Source organism: Pan troglodytes, chromosome 6 (assembly GCF_028858775.2).
Source record: "Pan troglodytes isolate AG18354 chromosome 6, NHGRI_mPanTro3-v2.0_pri, whole genome shotgun sequence".
Classification (NCBI taxonomy): domain Eukaryota; kingdom Metazoa; phylum Chordata; class Mammalia; order Primates; family Hominidae; genus Pan; species Pan troglodytes.
The window spans coordinates 157,374,766-157,396,017 of NC_072404.2; the positions used below are offsets into that span (position 1 = coordinate 157,374,766).

The 21,252-nt window shown below is 35.8% G+C and overlaps 1 protein-coding gene across 3 annotated transcripts in view; it reads left to right on the forward strand.

Moving 5' to 3' along the window:
* Nucleotides 1-21,252, forward strand: part of MGAM (maltase-glucoamylase) — a 116,108-nt gene that overhangs the window by 37,964 nt on the left and 56,892 nt on the right. For all 3 annotated transcript variants that reach the window (XM_016958281.4, XM_016958280.4, XM_063815698.1), the window contains 14 exons: nt 213-325; nt 705-830; nt 3,490-3,621; nt 3,769-3,885; nt 4,805-4,918; nt 5,945-6,029; nt 7,384-7,501; nt 7,792-7,963; nt 9,291-9,407; nt 9,945-10,099; nt 11,647-11,731; nt 13,240-13,296; nt 13,847-13,971; nt 19,088-19,176. In XM_016958281.4, the coding sequence (XP_016813770.3) occupies nt 213-325; nt 705-830; nt 3,490-3,621; nt 3,769-3,885; nt 4,805-4,918; nt 5,945-6,029; nt 7,384-7,501; nt 7,792-7,963; nt 9,291-9,407; nt 9,945-10,099; nt 11,647-11,731; nt 13,240-13,296; nt 13,847-13,971; nt 19,088-19,176 (1,605 nt within the window). The remainder of the gene's footprint in view (nt 1-212; nt 326-704; nt 831-3,489; nt 3,622-3,768; nt 3,886-4,804; nt 4,919-5,944; nt 6,030-7,383; nt 7,502-7,791; nt 7,964-9,290; nt 9,408-9,944; nt 10,100-11,646; nt 11,732-13,239; nt 13,297-13,846; nt 13,972-19,087; nt 19,177-21,252) is intronic.

Genomic DNA, 21,252 nt, shown 5'->3' on the forward strand with positions numbered 1-21,252 from the left:
AAAATCTGTCACAGAAAAAATGCCTTGGCTGCCGTGTGCTGTGAGGGTGGACTTGGATGGTCAGGGTTTTCCCTTGGTATTCAAAATGTGAGGCAGTAGGGTCACCTTGTTAATGTTCACATGGTTAGTGATCCTGCGTTATTTTAAAACTTGGTAGTTACTATTCAAGAATCAATTCTGATTTTTATTTTCTTCATTTTTAACCTTTCAAGAGGTTGTCCTTCAGCCTGCGCCAGCCATCACTTACCGCACCATTGGGGGCATTCTCGACTTCTATGTGTTCTTGGGAAACACTCCAGAGCAAGTTGTTCAAGAATATCTAGAGGTAAACTTAGGATGTCAAGATTATGACTCAGGAAATCCTAAACAGCAAATATTTTAAAAAAGTAAAATTCATGTGCAAGTGTGACCCACAAAATCTGCTGTTACAAATTTGATATATTAAAGAACAGATTTCATATATGCAATGGAAACTTGTATAGCATTTTTATGTTATAAGAAGGTGAGAGAATATAAAGGTGCCCCAAACATGGCCCTACCCTCAAACATTTATGAAGGGGCTGGAAAAATAGACTAACATTCTAACATTAATGAATCAGTGCATTGGGAAATGGACTATGTTTGGTGCTCTGAAAGCAATGCTTCAAAAAATTTTTATTAAAAACAGAGTATTTGCTAATTTTCACTTCACATATTTCTTTCAGCTTATTGGGCGGCCAGCCCTTCCCTCCTACTGGGCGCTTGGATTTCACCTCAGTCGTTATGAATATGGAACCTTAGACAACATGAGGGAAGTCGTGGAGAGAAATCGCGCAACACAGCTCCCTTATGTAAGCAAGGTTTTCAACAGTTCTCCAAAAGTAAAGAAATTCCCTTGAAGAAAAAGAAAAACTGTTTATATTTTCTCTCCCTGAGTTTAATTGATTTATTTATTTGGTAATGAAAGGAGTTTTAGATATTCAGAATACTAGACATTTTTTTTTGTTGGACCAGTAATTTTTTCAAGGAACCATTGTTCTTTATAGTATGAAATAGACATGAAATAGATTGAAATAGTATAAAATAGATTGGGAGACCATAATTATGTGTTGGGGGGCAATCTGTTTTTGTCTCTATTTTTCTTATCATGTATTTTATTAGTAAACTTTTTTTGTGCTTACTGTATTGACTACATTTTACAGGTGTTTTTATTTGAGTTTTCAAGGCATTTGTCTCTTTAGCTTGAATTGTAGCATTTTAATGCTTCTCAGTATGGATTTTCTTGCCTTACACATGTTCTTGGTTTGCTTTGACTCCAAAGTGTCATGGCAGGGACTTACCATAAAAGTTGTATCATATTTTCAGAAATTCCTCTAAGATTCTGGCATAAGATTTCATGTCTAAATTCTTAGGTTCTTAGGTTTAGTGTCAGGTCATGAATGATGCAGATCCCCAGGTTCCCTACCTATGTTTTAACAGATACTTTAAAGAGGAATTGAGGAAGTGGAGTAGTTCTAGACCCCATGAATTTAGTTCAAAATAATTATATTGCTGGAACAACCATGAGCCATCTGGGTTAGCATCATTTTTTTTCACAGATAGTAAATTGAGGCTATCAGGGGAAATACTATGACCAAGACCACATAGGTAATTGATGACAGAACAAATACTGCATGTGACTACATGGATATGAAAAATAATACAAGTTTCAGGTCAATGTATTTTTACATTGATATTTTGATTACTATTAAATTGGGAATAAGCAAAATTTGCCTTTCTCTTTAGAGTGGTCATTTTGCCATTGAAGCTGAGCTTCAGTAGACATTTTGTAATTTGGCAGAAAGATAGTCCATAAATATGATGTGTAAAAGAAAGTGCTTAATGGAATTGAGATTCAAAAAGCCTAGGAACACTGAAGAGATGGGGGAAGCAGAAAGTCAGGGCAGATAAAGATGTTTGGGTGGATGAATGCACTCTCAGTTTGGCTGCGAGTCCCACTACTCATTCTCCAGCATGACGTGTTTTTATGCATGTGGGTGTGGGTTGGGGGAGGGATAACAGAAAAAGTGGTAAAAGCAGGACTGAGCCAAAGGACAATTAACACAGCCACCATAATAATGAGTGCTACAACGTGGTGAACTCTCGTGGCAGGCAGTGTGCTACATGCCTTCTTTAGTTATCTCAGCAACTCCATTTTACTATTAGAATTCCATTGGCTGGGCACAGTGGCTCACACTTGTAATCCCAGCACTTGGGAAGCCAAGGCAGGCAGATCACGAGGTCAGGAGTTCGAGACCAGCCTGGCCAACACAGTGAAACCCCGTCTGTACTAAAAATACAACAACAACAACAAAATTAGCTGGGCATGGTGGCAGGTGCCTGTAATCCCAGCTATTCGGGAAGCTGAGACATGAGAATCACTTGAACCCTGGAGGTGGAGGTTGCAGTGAGCTGAGATCGTGCCACTGTACTCCAGCCTGGGCAACAGAGCTAGACTCAGTCTTGAGGGAAAAAAAAAGGACTCCATTTAAGATTAGAAATCCCATTTAATATTAGAAAACTAGGGGAACTAGTTTTCAAGCCCAGATCTCTAACATCATAGTGGTCATCTCTTTTTTTATGCCATTTTCCTTACTTATAGGTAGACATTTCCTTTTTAAGTGATCCAGGAAATGGAAGAATTGGACTATTACTGCTGCCTAGTGGTGTGAGATGTGAGAGGGAGTGTTTGGACAGGGAATTGAACACTATTACCTGAGTTCAGTATACATGTCAAAATCTGTCACATTTAAGTGAACGAAAGGATATAGTATGGACATGTAATAAAACATTTTTGTACTTTGAATGGCTAAGTTTGAATGTACCTATGATATTGGATACTATTGGGAGTGAAATTTAACAAGAGATGCAAAGGGAAAAGCTCAGTAGTCTTCTAGAATAATCCTCTTCTCTCCCCCACTCTATTCCATTGGAGACAAACCTAGGTTGTAGAGAAGGGTACATTTTATTCTGGGCTTCACTGTTTATACAGGTAAAATTGGGATAGCATAAACAACAAAGATGTGGGGTAGAAGCGAAGTAACAAAATAAAACGTGGGGTAGTAAAATGAGGTAGATGTGGGAGAGAGACAGTCTCTTCCCTTCTTTATCTTGTGAATAGGGTGAAATTTAGGTCATTTCTTAGGTGGATATGTCTGATTGTCTTAGGGGTTTGTCATAATTGGTGTTGCTTGCTTGATTGGTTTTTAATGCCAGAGTGCCAGGCAAGGATTGGATGATGCAGTTAACCTGATGGCAGGGAGGGGGCCAAGCCCTAGGGAACCAACCAGTCATGTGTTTTTGAAATCAACATTGGAAAAGAAGTACTCAGATGCCAGGAACTGATTAAGAACTCTATTTAGAACCCAGAACAGAGTTGTTGTTTATCCTGAATAATAACAGTGAAAATTTGATTTCATTTTACTATGGAAATTCCTAGGTGCTAATTGTGGACTTTGTATATTCTTTCAGGATGTTCAGCATGCTGATATTGATTATATGGATGAGAGAAGGGACTTCACTTACGATCCAGTGGATTTTAAAGGCTTCCCTGAATTTGTCAACGAGTTACACAATAATGGACAGAAGCTTGTCATCATTGTGGTATGTACTGCCCTCTTTCCACCAAATTAGGTATTTGCTCCTCCGTATCATACACCCATCTCTCCTGCTTTCTCCCCCAGTTCCCAGTCTCCTTTCAGTGCCTCCGGTTTCCAGCTAGTTTGTTCATTGTATTCTTCCTATTTTTAGGATCCAGCCATCTCCAACAACTCTTCCTCAAGTAAACCCTATGGCCCATATGACAGGGGTTCAGATATGAAGATATGGGTGAATAGTTCAGATGGAGTGACTCCACTCATTGGGGAGGTAACTTAATGGGAAGGCTGGAGGCTGGTGGAGGGGCTGCATAGGGGTGTGTGAATGTGTCTGTGTGTGTGTGTGTGTGTGCATGTAATTGTTTTATTGTACATTTTCAGTATATTTATATATGCTGGGGATAAATTCTCCTCTGCCCTTTCATGCCCAAGTGCAAGCCGGCCATCGTAGCTTTTTGATTCCCTTCACAGCCAAGTAAGTCCCTTTAAACAACAGCTCACACACTGAGTGTCCACTTTCTCACCTCCCACACACTCTGCAGCTGACTGTGGTCTCCTTCCTTCCCCCCTCACTTCCCTGATACCGCTCTGGCAAAAAGCACCCGTTACTTTCTCACTGGTAAGTCCAGCGGAACTGTTTCATACCTCTTCTTACTCAATTTTCCTGCATTATTTGACAAGTGTACCCACTTCTTTCTCAAATGTTTGTTTGTCCTTGTTTTTTCAGGAAGGTGTTATCTGCTTGTTCACTTCTAAGGCCTCTGATGACCTTTTCAGAGTATAGTGTCTGGGGGAAATTGGATAAGAAAGAAAGAGAGAAAAGTAAATGATGTTAGAATCCACAGCTTATAGTGGACTAGCTGAAATTTACACAATGCTCTTCCCCCATTTACTATTCCCAGAATTAAGAACAAAGAAGTGTAGAGAGTTAAAGATGACTAAGTTAGACAATGCCTTTATCCATGAATTTATTCATTAAGGACTTAAACATTTTTTGGAATGCATTTTTCTTCGAGTGACCCTGGCATTTATTTTAAGTATTCTGAGCACCGCACCTTCTTAACTAGAAAGGATATGTTCCTGGGTACCTCGGTTGCTGTGATCATATTAGGAATTTCTTTGCAAATACTTTCCTTTAGTCTATATTTGTTTAATTTACTCTTACCAGTGTTTTTCTTTTTCTCCTGAAGGTCTGGCCTGGACAAAGTGTGTTTCCTGATTATACCAATCCCAACTGTGCTGTTTGGTGGACAAAGGAATTTGAGCTTTTTCACAATCAAGTAGAGTTTGATGGAATCTGGATTGTGAGTTGTTTACACTTGGATTATTAGGTGACAAATATTCAAATTGTGTATATCTGTATCTGTATCTTTGAGTCACAGAGCATAGGGAGAGGAGGAGGAGAAGAAAGGAAGTATAACAATCACTCTCAATATTCACTATCTTACTATTTAAATAATCTTACTAAAACACATAGCTTAGAATAAAAATCAAAATGTTGGAGCTGAAAGGAAACTCAGAATTTTTTTTCCCAAGTCTAGCTCTTTTTTTTTTTTTTTTACGAAGGAATGAGCTGAAGTCAGAATAGGTCATGTACTCCTTACATTGTTGCAAAGTATACAAATTGTTCAATTGCTAGTTGAAGACTCTTCCTTTTGGACATGTTGAACAAATTGATCAGAGCCAAAGTACTCAGGTGCATGAACAAACTATGCCTGTGGTAAAGAAAAATGTCTCATATGATGTCAGATGAAAGAAAGTAACCTAACTGAGGGTTAGCAAAATTTAGGGAGCTCCAGAGTTGAAACTTTTTCTTTTTCTAAGAGAACTGTAGAAAATTCAAACAATACAGAGAGTTAAAAAGATAAAAGCAAAAATCCTCTTAAATTATAGCAACTAAAGACATTTATTATCGATATGTTGGAATGCATCTTTCTAGACCTTTATGTGCTCTCTCTCTCCTTTTCTCTCCACATATATGTTTATATGTATTTATATGTGTATGTATTTACAGTTATATTTCGATATATGGAAAAATGTATAAGTTGAAACATGTCATCATATAAATTGAAACTTTTTTCACCTGATATGTTTGGGAATTGTTCATTTTCAGCGATTATAGACATATTATTTGAAGAGAGGTTAAGAACCTTCTTCATGAAGCCTTCAGTGGGTAGACAAGACAAGAACACCTACTCTATTCCATTTATACAAATACCCCTTTAAAATATCTGGAATAATTTATCTGATTAATTAAAAAAAGACACCATCACTACATCATAAGATAACATGTTACTTTTTCTTAATAGTTTTTGCTCTTTGTCTTGTAGGATATGAATGAAGTCTCCAACTTTGTTGATGGTTCGGTCTCAGGATGTTCCACAAACAACCTAAATAATCCCCCATTCACTCCCAGTAAGTCTTGGTGGTCATCAGATTAAAGTAGCCATATGTATTTCATATTATAAATTCATAAGGACAGATCTGAAAAATCTGGCAAGGGAATTTGTTCATAATTGTGCATAGAAAAAGAAATATGTGGGTAATATATAAGGAAAACTAGGAAGGAAAATAAAAACACGCTATGCTTTCCTAAAACATGCACAAATTCAAAAGGGGCAATCTAGTACTTCTACTTATAGTCAAAGCTATTTCTAGGGAAGATCTAGAGAGGATAAAGTGTAGAGGCCAGAGGCTAGTGGTAAGTTTATGTCATTCTCAGGTATGCACCCACAGGCCAGGGTTTACCAGAGAGACACCAGGTAACCAGCCTTGGTCATCAGGTAAGGGTTATGTCTGATGTGTCCACAGTGTGAAGAACTGAGTTACAGGATGAAAAGACACAACTCATGACCTGGGAGGTCAAAGTCAGTGAACGTGATGATACTCAGCTTTGATTGAACTTTGGACAACACTATCTCTCAGGGTGTGGCCTTGGCATCATAGCATCGGCCATAGTTTGAAGAATGCTAGAGGTTCAAGGACAGATTATATCTTGATTGAGAAAGGAAACAACTGCTACGATGATAATAACTTGTGAAGGCTTCAATATGGTGGGAAGACAGGAAATTGGGGCAGGAAGGTTAGAATCAAATGCTGAGGGGCTTGGATGAGAGGCTAAACAGTTCATATTTTACTCTTTTGGTGTTAGAAGCTACTTATCTTTTAGTAATAGAGAAGCATGGTAGTCAGATGATTTTGGAAATATGAACCTGACATTAATATATAGTGTGAACTAGAAATAGATACACAGGAGGTAAATAAGACATGACGAAGCTACTGCAATAGTTAAGATCCACAGATAATGTGGATCTCAAACAGAGTGGTGCAATGGGAGCAGAGAGGAATAGATGAATACAGGAGAGACTGGAAATCATTCTCTACAATATATGATCAGGGGAGAGAAGGAGTCAGAAATTAATTTACACTTTCATTCAGTATTTCTATTCTTGGACCACTTAACTTAGCTCAGTTTGGAGAATTCAGATTGAACCTCAGGCCTGAATGAATCTTCTTACTTCCAAGTGTCTGCCTCTAATCACGTGAGAGCTCCGGTGGGAGGATGTGTGTGGGTCAACAGAATTCATTTATATATCAGAGAAACTACTCCAAGTGGATAGCATTCTAATAGTAAGGGAGCAGTGTGACTGTTTACAGGATGCCCACAAAAGTGCCTGCTCAGGGGGCTGTCATTTCGGATTGTGTGATAGTCAAGGAGCAGAAAATGTGCAACTTAGGCTCTCACTGATTGATCCTGCTTTTGTTTCAGGAATCCTGGATGGGTACCTGTTCTGCAAGACTCTCTGTATGGATGCAGTGCAGCACTGGGGCAAGCAGTATGACGTTCACAATCTGTATGGCTACTCCATGGCGGTCGCCACAGCAGAGTAAGGCCACTATGGCTATGACCTGCTAATTATTGAATATAAAGAATATATATATGTTTTTAATTCTTGGAGATTATGGGGCTAATGCATAAAATTTCTTAAGACAAAACAAAGCAAAACAAAACATTTAATGATACAGAATGCTCCCAACAGGGACTGTAATTGTACCGAAAGAGAGTTGGAAGAGAATGGGTTATTCACTTTTAATGTCTTTGGTATTGTTGCTGTATCCCCATGGCTGAGACAAGCTAAGATCCCACATTGACTCCTTGAATCTCTCTCCCTTGCAGAGCTGCCAAGACTGTGTTCCCTAATAAGAGAAGCTTCATTCTGACCCGTTCTACCTTTGCGGGCTCTGGCAAGTTTGCAGCACATTGGTTAGGAGACAACACTGCCACCTGGGACGACCTGAGATGGTCCATCCCTGGCGTGCTTGAGTTCAACCTTTTTGGCATCCCAATGGTGAGCTGCTACCTCAAGCTCTCTTATGAACCTGAATTCCCAGGCAACCTCATTCTAGAAAGTTTTCAAACCACAAAGCTCCCCTCTCCTGCCTGCCATGGCTGGGGATTTAATATCTTGAGAGCATGTGCTTCATCCACATCAGCAGGGCTTTGATACCATGACATTCTTTCCTGTACTGCCTTATGAAGACAGAACGTGCAACTTTGATATGTGCTGGAATATATCTTTCTATTAAAGTATAACATACTTTATACAGAAAAGTGTATGTATCCTTAAGAACACAGCTGATGAATTTCACCACCTGAACACATCTGTGTATCTAGTACCAAGATGAAGAACTATAACATTGCCAGCACCCTACAGTCTTTGGCATTTTTTAGTTAAATCCAACATATTTATGAATTGAACTCCTAGAGTGTTCAAGGTCTTGAGCAGAGTGGGCATGGTGAGAAGGAAGGAAAGCATAAATATAGTAAAGATGTACCTTCTCTTTGCCCCAAGGGTTTACAGTTTAGTAAGAGGAGACATGTGTGTAAACAAATAATTATGACAAACTAGGGTAAAAAGACCAACAGGGACGTATGAGTTAAATGTTATGGGAGATCCCGAGAAAGGGATTTATCTGACAAAATTATGAGGGACAAAAGGAATCAAGGCAGGGAGTCAAGGACACTTCATGGAAAAGATGACATTTGAGATTAACCTTGAAAAGTGAGTATTTTTTCATCTGACTAATCAGGGGGGAAGTTCATTTTAACACTGAGAAATAAAAATGAGCACAAACAGTATAAGGGGGATTATTTGATGTATCTATAAGGATTGGTGTGTGGGACTGGAATGAGAAATGATGCTAAAAAGATGGGTTGGAACCAGGTTTTAAAGATCTAAAAGGTTGAACAGCAAGGAAGTCCCGGAGATTTTTTAATAGGTGAGTGACATGGTCAGACTTAGGCTTTAGAAAAATAATGCTGATAGTGGTGAGGTCAAAATAATAATATCAGCAGTATTACTAGGTACTATGCATCCAAAAGCTCTTTATGTAAAGTGTATTACTTTTATTACCTCATTCATTTATGAAATACCTGTGTAGTAATTTGGTACTCACTGACAAAATGAGGAAATTGAGGCACAGAAGGGTTAAGTAACTTACTCAAAGTCATCCAGCATTCAAGAGTGGACACAGGCTATGACCAAATTTTGATCACCCTCCTAGCCTTCTCGGTAGGAGGTTTAAGCAAGGTTCAGTTGGGAGGTCCCTGGTGGAAAGCAAAGGAGGGTGGTTAGAAGGAAGTGAGGTATACCTGTTGTCTGTGTGTCCTTCCAGGTGGGTCCTGACATATGTGGCTTTGCTTTGGACACCCCTGAGGAGCTCTGTAGGCGGTGGATGCAGTTGGGTGCATTTTATCCGTTTTCTAGAAATCACAATGGCCAAGGCTACAAGGTAAGGCTCCTAGGACATAGAGTCAGAATAAATTTGGCATACATTAGGACTAGATCTGTCTGCATCCTTGCCAAGAGATCTGCTGAACCAACCTCTTACCTGGTCTTCACTTACTCTAATTTGCACTATCATGTACAATTAACCAGAATCTGTGCTGTATCATCGAAATGCCCAACGGCCTCAGCCTGTTATTTACTGCTGCATTCAAGGAAATGGTGTGTCTGTAAAGGTCTTTCATCAAACTTCTGTACGCTTTATCTACATTGTTTGCTTTTAAATAAGAAGCAAACAAGGAAATACTTCAAAATTATTTAAATTGCAGCCTCCCAAGAGAGGAATCTTAAAGAATGAGGAAGGCAGGTTGAATCGAAAACTCAAGGAGAGACACTTGGTACTACTCAGAAGCGAGGTTTGCAACCTTGGCCTCTGTCATTCAGGAGGGAAATTCTTGGTTGTAATGAATGAGGTCTGGAATTCTGCAGGTGCTTCTGCTATCCTGCAGCCAAACCACAACCGCAAACTCCTATTTCCTCCCAGGACCAGGATCCTGCCTCCTTTGGAGCTGACTCCCTGCTGTTGAATTCCTCCAGGCACTACCTTAACATCCGCTATACTCTATTGCCCTACCTATACACCCTCTTCTTCCGTGCTCACAGCCGAGGGGACACAGTGGCCAGGCCCCTTTTGCATGAGTAAGTTCACCTAACCTCCTCAAATTTTATTAATGCATCTGGAATGACATTGACTATATCATCAAATATCAGAGTGAAAACTGAAACAATTCAGGCAGTTATTCATATCTATCTATATCTATATCTGTAATCTAGCTATCTATATTCATTAATCTATCTATCTATCTAACTGGAATACCTAGTTGGTATTTGTAAGCATCGCCTGTTCCCTTTTGGTGAGAGAATTAGACTAAAAGTCATGGGACTACAGGTCTTTTCTTTGTTCTGCCATTCACTAACTCTGTATCTTAGACAAATCATTTTTTCCTTAGTTTCTTCAGTCTTAATTCAAAGGATTTGAAATCTTGACTGTGATGGTCTCATCTGTAATGCACTATAATGCCAGAACTATGTTCAAGCTGTAGGAATGAGCCTATAATACAAATACAAATGAGGATATTATAAAGGATTTGTAGAATTTCAGAATTCTTATTTCTCAGGCAATGAACATCTCTAATTTAATTCTAAAACAAGGCACTTAAGAGCATTTTCTTGTCAAAATACAGTCAACTCCCTTATGTGGGTGACATGTGAGGCCCTCAGGCACGTATCAAGCTATTATATATTCATTATTTTGGGAAGTTTTTGTCTGCTCATGAAATTTCTTGTTAAAAGGCAGATATTCTGAAAGAAAAAAGTAAAATGTTAAATTATCTGATATTTTGTATGATCAGATCCAGTTTCTTGATAGTCAGCTGAAGTTATGAAATGTACTGATTATTTAAGTTTTTAATTTTAAATTTTTGTTGGTACATAGTAGGTGCATATATTTGTGGGGTATACGGGATGTTTTGATATAAGTGTGCGATGTGAAATAAGAACATTATGGGAATGAGGTATCCATCCCCTCGAGCGTTTATCCTTTGAGTTATAAAGAATCCAAGTACACTCTTTAAGTTACTTTTAAATGTACAATTAAGTTATTATTGACTATAGTCACCGTATTTTGCTATCAAAAGGTAGGTTTTATTCATTCTTTCTAACTATTTTTTTTTGTATCTGTTAACCATCTTGACCTCCCTCCCAGCCCCTCACTACCCTTCCCAGCCTCTGGTAACCGTCCTTCTACTCTCTGTGTCCATAAGTTCTTGGCTTTTAGATCCCACAAATAGGTGAAAACATGTGATGTTTGTCTTTATATGCCTGACTTATTTCATGTAACGTAATGATCTCCAGTTCCATCTGTGTTGATGCAAATGTCCGGATCTCAACTTACTTTTTTTAAAAAGGAGGGATATGGAAAATAGAATTACAGCCTGGGACCTGCCTAGCATACATACTGGAATAGAAACATCTGTTTATCCTGAGGGAAAAATAGGAGACATGAGCTGGGGAAGGGGAATCTGTCTAGGGGTGCAGAGGGGCTTGAGTAGGTGTCACAGCATAATTTGGGGGGTTTGCCTGGGCAGGCGGCCTGCATGCTTTCAACAGGTTGTGTGTGAGTAGAGCTGTGACAAATCTCATTGGCAGTGGCTCAAATCTCAGTGAATTGTCTCTCTGGTTTTCAGGTTCTACGAGGACAACAGCACTTGGGATGTGCACCAACAGTTCTTATGGGGGCCCGGTCTCCTCATCACTCCAGTTCTGGATGAAGTAAGTGTTCCCACAGAGATACACTAGAGATCTCTGCATCTGTTTCTGCTGCCCTGCAAACTCCTCTCTGCTTCTTATTCCAAACTCATTTCTGACATCTGTGACTGAGTCAGCCTTGAAGAGAGTGTGCTAGGTTTTGAGAAGCTAGACATCTGGTAACTACACATTTTTCTTTCTAGAATTTCTTTTTTCTCTTGATCAAGTTCCCAACCAGTTTAGAAGCATCTACTGGAAACTCTAGAGTTACAAGTTATGTTAGGTTGTTCTTGCATTGCTATACAGAAATTCCTGACACTGAGTAATTTACAAAGAAAAGAGATTTCATTGGCTCACAGTTCTGAAAGCTTTACAAGAAGCATGATGCTGGTATCTGTGCAGCTTCTAGGGAGGCCTCAGGAAGCTTACAGTCATGGAGGAAGGTGAAGAGGAGCAGCGATGTCACATAGCAAAAGCAGGAACAAGACAGGGTGGGGGGAGTTGCCACACACTTTTTTTTTTTTTTTTTTTTTTTTTTTTTGAGATGGAGTCTCACTCTGTCACCCAGGCTGGAGTGCAGTGGCACAATCCCAGCTCACTGCAACCTCCAACTCCCGGGTTCACATGATTCTCCTGCCTCAGCTTCCTGAGTAGCTGGGGTTACAGGCACCTGCCACCAAGCTCGGCTAATTTTGTATTTTTTGTAGAGACGGGGTTTCATGTTAGCCAGGCTGGTCTCAAACTGCCGACCTCAGATGATCCACCTGCCTCAGCCTCCAAAGTGCTGAGATTACAGGTGTGAGTCACCGCGCTTGGCCGCCACACACTTTTAAACAACCAAATCTTACAAGAATTCACTCACTATCACCAGGACAGAACCAAGGGAATGGTGTAAACCATTCATGAGAAATCTGCCCTCACCATCCAGTCAGCTCCCTCCAGGCTCCACCTCCAACACTGGGGATTACATTTCAACATGAGATTTGGGCAGACAAACATCCAAACTATATCAGGAGTGGTCCTATTTGTTGTTGGATTCTCATAGCAGATCCTGACTTGCTCCATGACGTAGAAACAGGATGGAGCAGTGACCCAACACTCACTCTAAAGTCAGGCTGATCGGGATGTGATTGTTGTCTCTGCCACTTTGAGCCTGTGTGATCAGGGGTGACTATTGTGCTGGCTTCTCATCTGCAGAGGGGTAATACTACTACTACTACTAATAATGGTACCCACCATTTGGGAATGTTGGGAAAATTAAATAAGGTAATCATGTAAAGCTGGAATGTTTGTCACCACACATGTTTTATTATTATTTTATGATTATTATTATTCCTAATGTGGCTACATTTGGGATTTCTCTCTGGGTTGCCAAGTTACAGCTTCTATTATTTGTATTAGAGGAGAAGCAGAAGAAAGGCATAATAGCAGGGCATTCCTGCCCTCTCTGTGTATGATTAAGAAATTCCCTAGAGAATAAAAAGAAATCCATTTTATTTCCCTCAGGGGACACTACATTTTTTTAATTTCAGGGTGCAGAGAAAGTGATGGCATATGTGCCTGATGCTGTCTGGTATGACTACGAGACTGTAAGTAGCTTTGACTTTTCTTCTACTCCTTAAGACTGTAGCTGCAGCTGCATAGACAAGCTACCTTTCTGGAGAGAGAAACATCCATCTACATGCTGAGGAGTATTTTTTAGTGTTTTCTGTAATTTCATAGCAGAACCTGGGTAAAGTTAACCTAAACCGCTAACATCAGTCATGATGAAATGTGAAAAAATACCTTCATATACTTTATTTAGCAATAAGATAGGCTGACGTAGTATCTCATAAATTAATATTGGAGGAACTGATGGACAATGTGAGCTTGGTCAGAAATCAGACTATCTGTTTAAAACTATCAGTTTATATAATATATCAAATAGGCTCAGCATGGCATAAATTTTTTCACAAACCCCCAACTGGTAGCAGAACATGTTATTCTTGATTTTTTTCCTTCTGTTGTTTGATTGCCCGGCTAGACCGTAATTCAGCTAATTGGAAAAGGGAGAGAGCTGTGTATCACCAGGCACGTAGATAATCAGTGAGGGGCAATATGCTGTCATGCCAATGTGTTTGATTTATCTGCATGCATCAGGGGAGCCAAGTGAGATGGAGGAAGCAAAAAGTCGAGATGGAACTTCCTGGAGACAAAATTGGACTTCACCTTCGAGGAGGCTACATCTTCCCCACACAGCAGCCAAATACAACCACTCTGGCCAGGTATAGCATGGCTGGAGTGTCCTTTCAGAATTCATATCCTTGCTTAAACCCTTTGAATTTCTTTTCGAAACACACTAACAGCCAGGTGGTCAGCCTCTTTGGTTTGGCCAGGACTGTTGCAGTTTTAGCACCAAAAGTCTCTTCCCTTGGGATGCTTTTCAATTCTGGGCAAACCAGGTCAGTTGATCCCTCTGTCTGCCTTGGCCACACTGTGCATCCATGTTTCTTTACCCTTGACTCACTTGTTCTCATTTCTAGAGAATCTTGACTCTCCTCCCTCCTAGAATTTCAACTTCCTATTTCTTTTCTCCCACTAAGATTTCTTTCTTGTGATTCAAAAATTACCTTATGCAAACCTCAAATCTCCAAGTCACTGAATTTTCCTTTATACGTAATTGATTCCAAAAAAATAGATTCCATCTGTACTAAAGAGGTGCACATTTACATCTTCATGGCTTTGAGAGTATTAGCCTACTTGTCTTTAATAGACTAGGAGCTCTTTGGAAGCCAGAAACCTGTCTTTTCTTTTGAACCTCTCTTACTGCTTTAATTTTCCAAGTTGTAGACTTTTTATGATACTAATGGAAAATATCCCTGAATCCAATGCCAGTTGGCTTCCTTTTTCTAACTGTTCACCTTCAAGCTGTTCTGCACACTGATACCAAATTAATTTTTCGAAAATGAAAATCTCAACTGGTTGCTCCCAGGCTTGAAGTCCAAAGTCTTTCATTAATAGGGTATTCAAAACCAATCACAACCTGGTTTCACGTTACTTTAACAACTCTATCTCCTGCCACACCTTCATGTACATACAGACCAGTCATGCCAAAAGCTTTCTCTTTCCCAGACATACGTATGTATTTTACAACATTTGGGCTTTTGCACTTATCCTTTCCAACATTCTTTGCCTGGTGTATTCTTAATGATCCAAATGAAACTTTACATTTCAGCAGCAAGAAATCTTTCCTTAATCTTCCAGCAGAGGAAGCACTCAAGTTTCTGGTCATTTAATATATATATTATATATATACACATATAATATATAATATATAATATATATACATATAATATATAACATATAATATATACATAAAATATATAACATAATATATAATATATACATATAATATCTAATATATAATATATATAATATATACATATAATATATAATATATAATATATACATATAATATATAATATATATTATATATACTTATAATATATAATATATAACATATATTATATATACTTATAATATATAACATATATTATATATACATCCAATATATAATATATATTATATATACATCCAATATATAATATATATTATATATACATCCAATATATAATATATATTATATATACATCCAATATATAATATATATTATATATACATCCAATATATAATATATATTATATATACATACAATATATAATATATAATATATACATACAATATATAATATATAATATATACATATAACATAATATATACGATATATACATATAACATATAATATATATATTCTATATACATAATATATATCATATACATATAACATATATATTATATATTATATATACATATAATATATATGATATATATTATATATACATATGATATATAATATGTAATATATAATATATACATATGATGTATAATATATAATATATTATGTATACATATGATAGATAATATATAATATATATATTATCTATCATATGTATACATAATATATTATACATTATATATGATATTTTATATATTATATATACATATAATACATATAATATATTATATATATTATAATACATATAATATAAATATATTATATATACATATACTATATATAATATAGATATATATACATATAATATCTATATTATATATAGATATTATATGTATTATATATACACATTATATAATATATTATATATACATATAATATCTATATTATATATAGATATTATATATATTATATATACATATTATATAATATATATTATATATACATATAATATATATTACATATACATATATATTATATATACATATAATATAATATATATTGTATATGTATTATATATTCTATATTATATGTACATATAATACATAATATATATTATATGTACATAATATATATATTATATTATATGTATATAATATATATTATATGTATATATAATATATATTATATGTATATATAATATATATTATATATACATATAATATATATAATATACATATAATATATGTTATATATATAACATATACATATAATATATAATATATAATATATACATATAATATATAATATACAATATATAATATATACATATAATATCTAATATATATTATATATACATAGAATATCTAATATCTGTATTCGATATACATAGAATATCTAATATCTGTATTCGATATACATAGAATATCTAATATCTGTATTCGATATACATAGAATATCTAATATCTGTATTCGATATACATAGAATATCTAATATCTGTATTCGATATACATAGAATATCTAATATCTGTATTCGATATACATAGAATATCTAATATCTGTATTCGATATACATAGAATATCTAATATCTGTATTCGATATACATAGAATATCTAATATCTGTATTAGATATACATAGAATATCTAATATCTGTATTAGATATACATAGAATATCTAATATCTGTATTAGATATACATAGAATATCTAATATCTGTATTAGATATACATAGAATATCTAATATCTGTATTAGATATACATAGAATATCTAATATCTGTATTAGATATACATAGAATATCTAATATCTGTATTAGATATACATAGAATATCTAATATCTGTATTAGATATACATAGAATATCTAATATCTGTATTAGATATACATAGAATATCTAATATCTGTATTAGATATACATAGAATATCTAATATCTAATAGGTATACATATAATATCTAATATATATTAGGTATACATATAATATCTAATATATATTAGGTATACATATAATTGGTAATATCTAATATATATAATATATACATATAATTTGTAATATCTAATATATATATTATATATACATATAATTTGTAGTATCTAATATATTTATATATTACATATAATATGTAATATATAAATATATTATATATACATATAATAAAGAAATATATTATATATACATATAATAAAGAAATATATTATATATACATGTAATATATAAATATATTATATATACATATAGTATATAAATATTTTATATAGACATATAGTATATAAATATGTTATATAGACATATAGTATATAAATATGTTATATAGACATATAATATATAATATATAATATTATATTATATAGACATATAATATATAATATAATATATATTATATATAAATTTATATATAATTATATATTTATTTTTATATTTATATATTTATTATATATTATATATTATATATATAATATATATAATATATATGTATATTATATTTTTGTTTTGTTTTGTTTTTTGCTCCTTAGATGATTTTGTCTTTCTTCCTTAATACTATTAGTATTTCAATAACAGTTGTATACTCTGTGCTTGAAAATTTTATTGTCTGAAATGTTTAGGGGAGTCTAAGTCTATTGTTAGTTAACTTTGCTGACTTTCTTTCATGTTGACTTATTACCTTGTGTGCTTGGTGATCTTATTTTTTTTAAGCTGTGATAATCTTATAAATGTGGGTCTCATTCCTCCAGAGATGATTTGCCTTCTCCTCTGTTTGCAAGCCAAGAATTGCTTCCAACTGGCCTTATGTTAGCTTCCTTCAAGGATCTCGGCTTCATGTGGGAATCAGAGGTTCACATTCTCTACCTTGGATCACTAGGCTTAGTAGCCCAATTTTAACCTTGCTATGGGAATTTGCCACACGGAGATTCTAGATTTTGCTTACTAAGCCCCCTTTTGGTTTTAGCTCAGTGTTTTGTTATCCTGTTATTGTTTTCATCTCTTGGATATATTTCTTACTTTCTTGCAAATCCAACAATATTTTAACAGGAATATGTGTTGTAATTTAACTAGGATCAGGGAATATTTTACTGGGTAAGTCTCCAGAAGAATATCCGGTCCACCATATTTCTGGAACTGTGGTTCTGGACTCCTAGAATATCCTAACTTTTGTGTTGTTTTCATTGTTCGCCTTCATTTTTTAATGAATGTGCCTATTTTTTCCTATAATATTTAAGGTCATTCAGATCAGGGGTTGTGATTTATTTATTTTTGTATCTCATTGACTTCTTAGAAACGACTGCTACTCAGTACATGAATATTTAATGAAAGCAGATGATTTTGCTGATAATAAAAACTAACTTTCTTGCATAGTGAAAGGCTGAACTGTGAAAGAATACAATGGAGAATATGAGACCAGTGACAGAGGAGAAACAAGAAGAGCAGGAAACTGGGAGGTTGCTTAGAGCAGTGATAGAATGAGGAGAGACTCCAAATAAAAATTTCTCTCTCTCTCCCCCTCTTCCTCTCTGTCCATCTACTTTACCATGTATTTGAGTAATGTTTTGTGTTTCTTATTCTAAATTATAGAGTAGATCATTAGAATGATTTGTTTTTCTTTCAAAACAAACTAATAACCAATAATCAGATAAGTTACTACTAAATAGATGGACCTTATTATATGTTGTTGCTTTCTGAGTATAAATGGTCCTTAGGCAGGTGAAAATGTATCTTCCTCACAGCACTGGACACTTCTACTGAGGGCATCATTGCTAAAGTGATATAACTGAACCAGTTATTGCCCAAGATTTATTTCTCTTCTCATACTCTGTATTCTAAGTAGTAGTTGCTGAAGCAGCTTTTATTTGAGCTATTGCAGTGCCTCTGGTGCTTAAATTCTTGCCTCTAACATAGATGTTATTGTTAATGTTTGGGATATTTCTATCTCTTGTGACACTGTTGATATTAAAGATAGGGGCGCCTGTCGATTTTGTGTTTGTGCCTGAAGAAAAGCAGAACCATCTGCTGCTAGTAACTTTTCCAATTTGAAATTTGATGGAAATATTCTCAGCTCAGCTGGCAAAATTCTCTGACTCCTGTCTTTGTGTCTTGAATCTTGTTCCCCACAGTCGAAAGAACCCTCTTGGTCTTATCATTGCCCTAGATGAAAACAAAGAAGCAAAAGGAGAACTTTTCTGGGATGATGGGGAAACGAAGGGTGAGCACTTATACGATAATGTTGCTGTTTCCCAACCTGCACCTGTGACTTATGGTCCTTCACTCCTGCTGGTCATTCAGCTGTGGGAGAAATCTCAGTAGGCACAGTAGCAAGAGTCACTTAAGTATTTTGTTTCTGGTTGCACCATTCAGAGGTAGTGGTAGATGACCTACAAAGGAAAGAAAAATACATTTCTATCTCTGGCAATTCTCCTATTGGACAGTGACATCTATAATAGGCTATTTATTTATTTATTGAGGTGGAGTTTTGCTCTTGTTGCCCAGGCTGGAGTGCAGTGGCGCGATCTCGGCTCACTGCAACCTCTGCCTCCCAGGCTCAAGTGATTCTTCTGCCTCAGCCTCCCGCGTAGGACTACAGGTGCCTACCACCATGCCTGGCTAATTTTTTGTATGTTTAGTAGAAATGAGGTTTCACCGTGTTAGCCAGGATGATCTTGATCTCCTAACTTCGTGATCCGCCCGGCTCGACCCCCCAAAGTGCTGGGATTACAGGCATGAGCCACCACGCTTGGCCAATAGGCTCTCTTTTTATTGTCAATGGGTGCTTAGAAGAGATGGTTTCAAGACTGTTCCCATAACCCAATGTTAATGTCTTCCTCCTGAAATTCTTATGAGCAAATGTTGATGATATAGAAATCATGCCCCTGCCAGTGAGGCAGTGAGAATATACTTTTTAGCATATTTGTGGATCCAGTATACTAACAATTCCTGTGCTTCAAGTTTAGGAAATAGATTCCCTTGAGGCATATGCCTTGGAAGCCCTTGGAAGGGAAACTTTGCAATGTTCCAGTAGGAAAGAGAAGGAAAAACAATGGCTTGGCCTTGGAGACTCTTGTCCATCTAATCCAATATGTAGACTTAAATATTTATTTTTTAATTGCAAAATATTTAATTGGCAAATAAAGATGAAATATATTCAAAGTGGACAATGTGAGGATTTAATATATATATAGGCATAGTATAATGATTACCACAGCTATTTTAAGGAACAGATCCATCACCACCCATACTGTAGACTGGATCCCCAGAACCTATTCATCTAATAACTAAAAATTTGTACCCTTGACCATCATCTCCCCAGTTTCCACACCTGCAGGCTCTAAGAGCAACAGTTATACTGTCTGCTTCTAGGAGCTCAACTTTTTTAGGTTTCACATATAAGTGAGACCATGCAGTACTTGACTTTCTGTCTCTGGCTTATTTCACTTAGTATAACGTCCTCTAGATTCATCCATGCTGTTGCAAATGGCAGAATTTTCTTCTTTTTATGTCTGAATAATATTCTATTGTATATATATACCACAATTTCTTTATTCATTCATCCATTGATGGACACTTAGGTTATTTTCATATCTTTGCTACTGTGCAGAAGTAAAATTAAAGACTTAAATGTAAGGGTTGAAATTGTAAAGCTCCTAGAAGAACACAGGAAAAAACCTCCTTGACATTAGTCTTGGCAATGACTTTTTGGATATGATACCAAAAGCAAAGGCAAAATAGCAAATAATAAACAAGCATGACTACATCAAACTAAAAGGCTTCTGCACAGGAAAATAAATAATCAACAAAGTGAAAAGGCAAACTACAGAATGGATAAAAATGTTTGCAAACCATGTATCTCAGAAGATATTAATATAAAAAAATAAGGAACTCATGCAACTCAGTAGCAAAAGATCAAATGACCCAATTAAAAAGTGGGTGAAGGACCTGAACAGATGTTTTTCCAAGGAAGACATACAAGTGGCTAACTGGCATGTGAAAAGATGCTCAACATCAGTAAATGACACAGGTATGCAAATAAAAAATTACAGTGAGCTACCACCTCACACCTGTTAGCATGGAATTAATAAAAAAGATAAGAGATAAGTGCTGGCGAGGATGTGGAGAAAATGGAATTTTTGTAGACTGTTGGTGGGAATGTAAATTGTTACAACCGTTATGGAAAATAGTATGCATGTTCCTCAAAAAATTAACAGAACTTCCATACAATCCCATGAAATCCCACTTCTGGGTGTATATCCAGAGGACATGAAACCAGTATCTTTAAGAGATACAG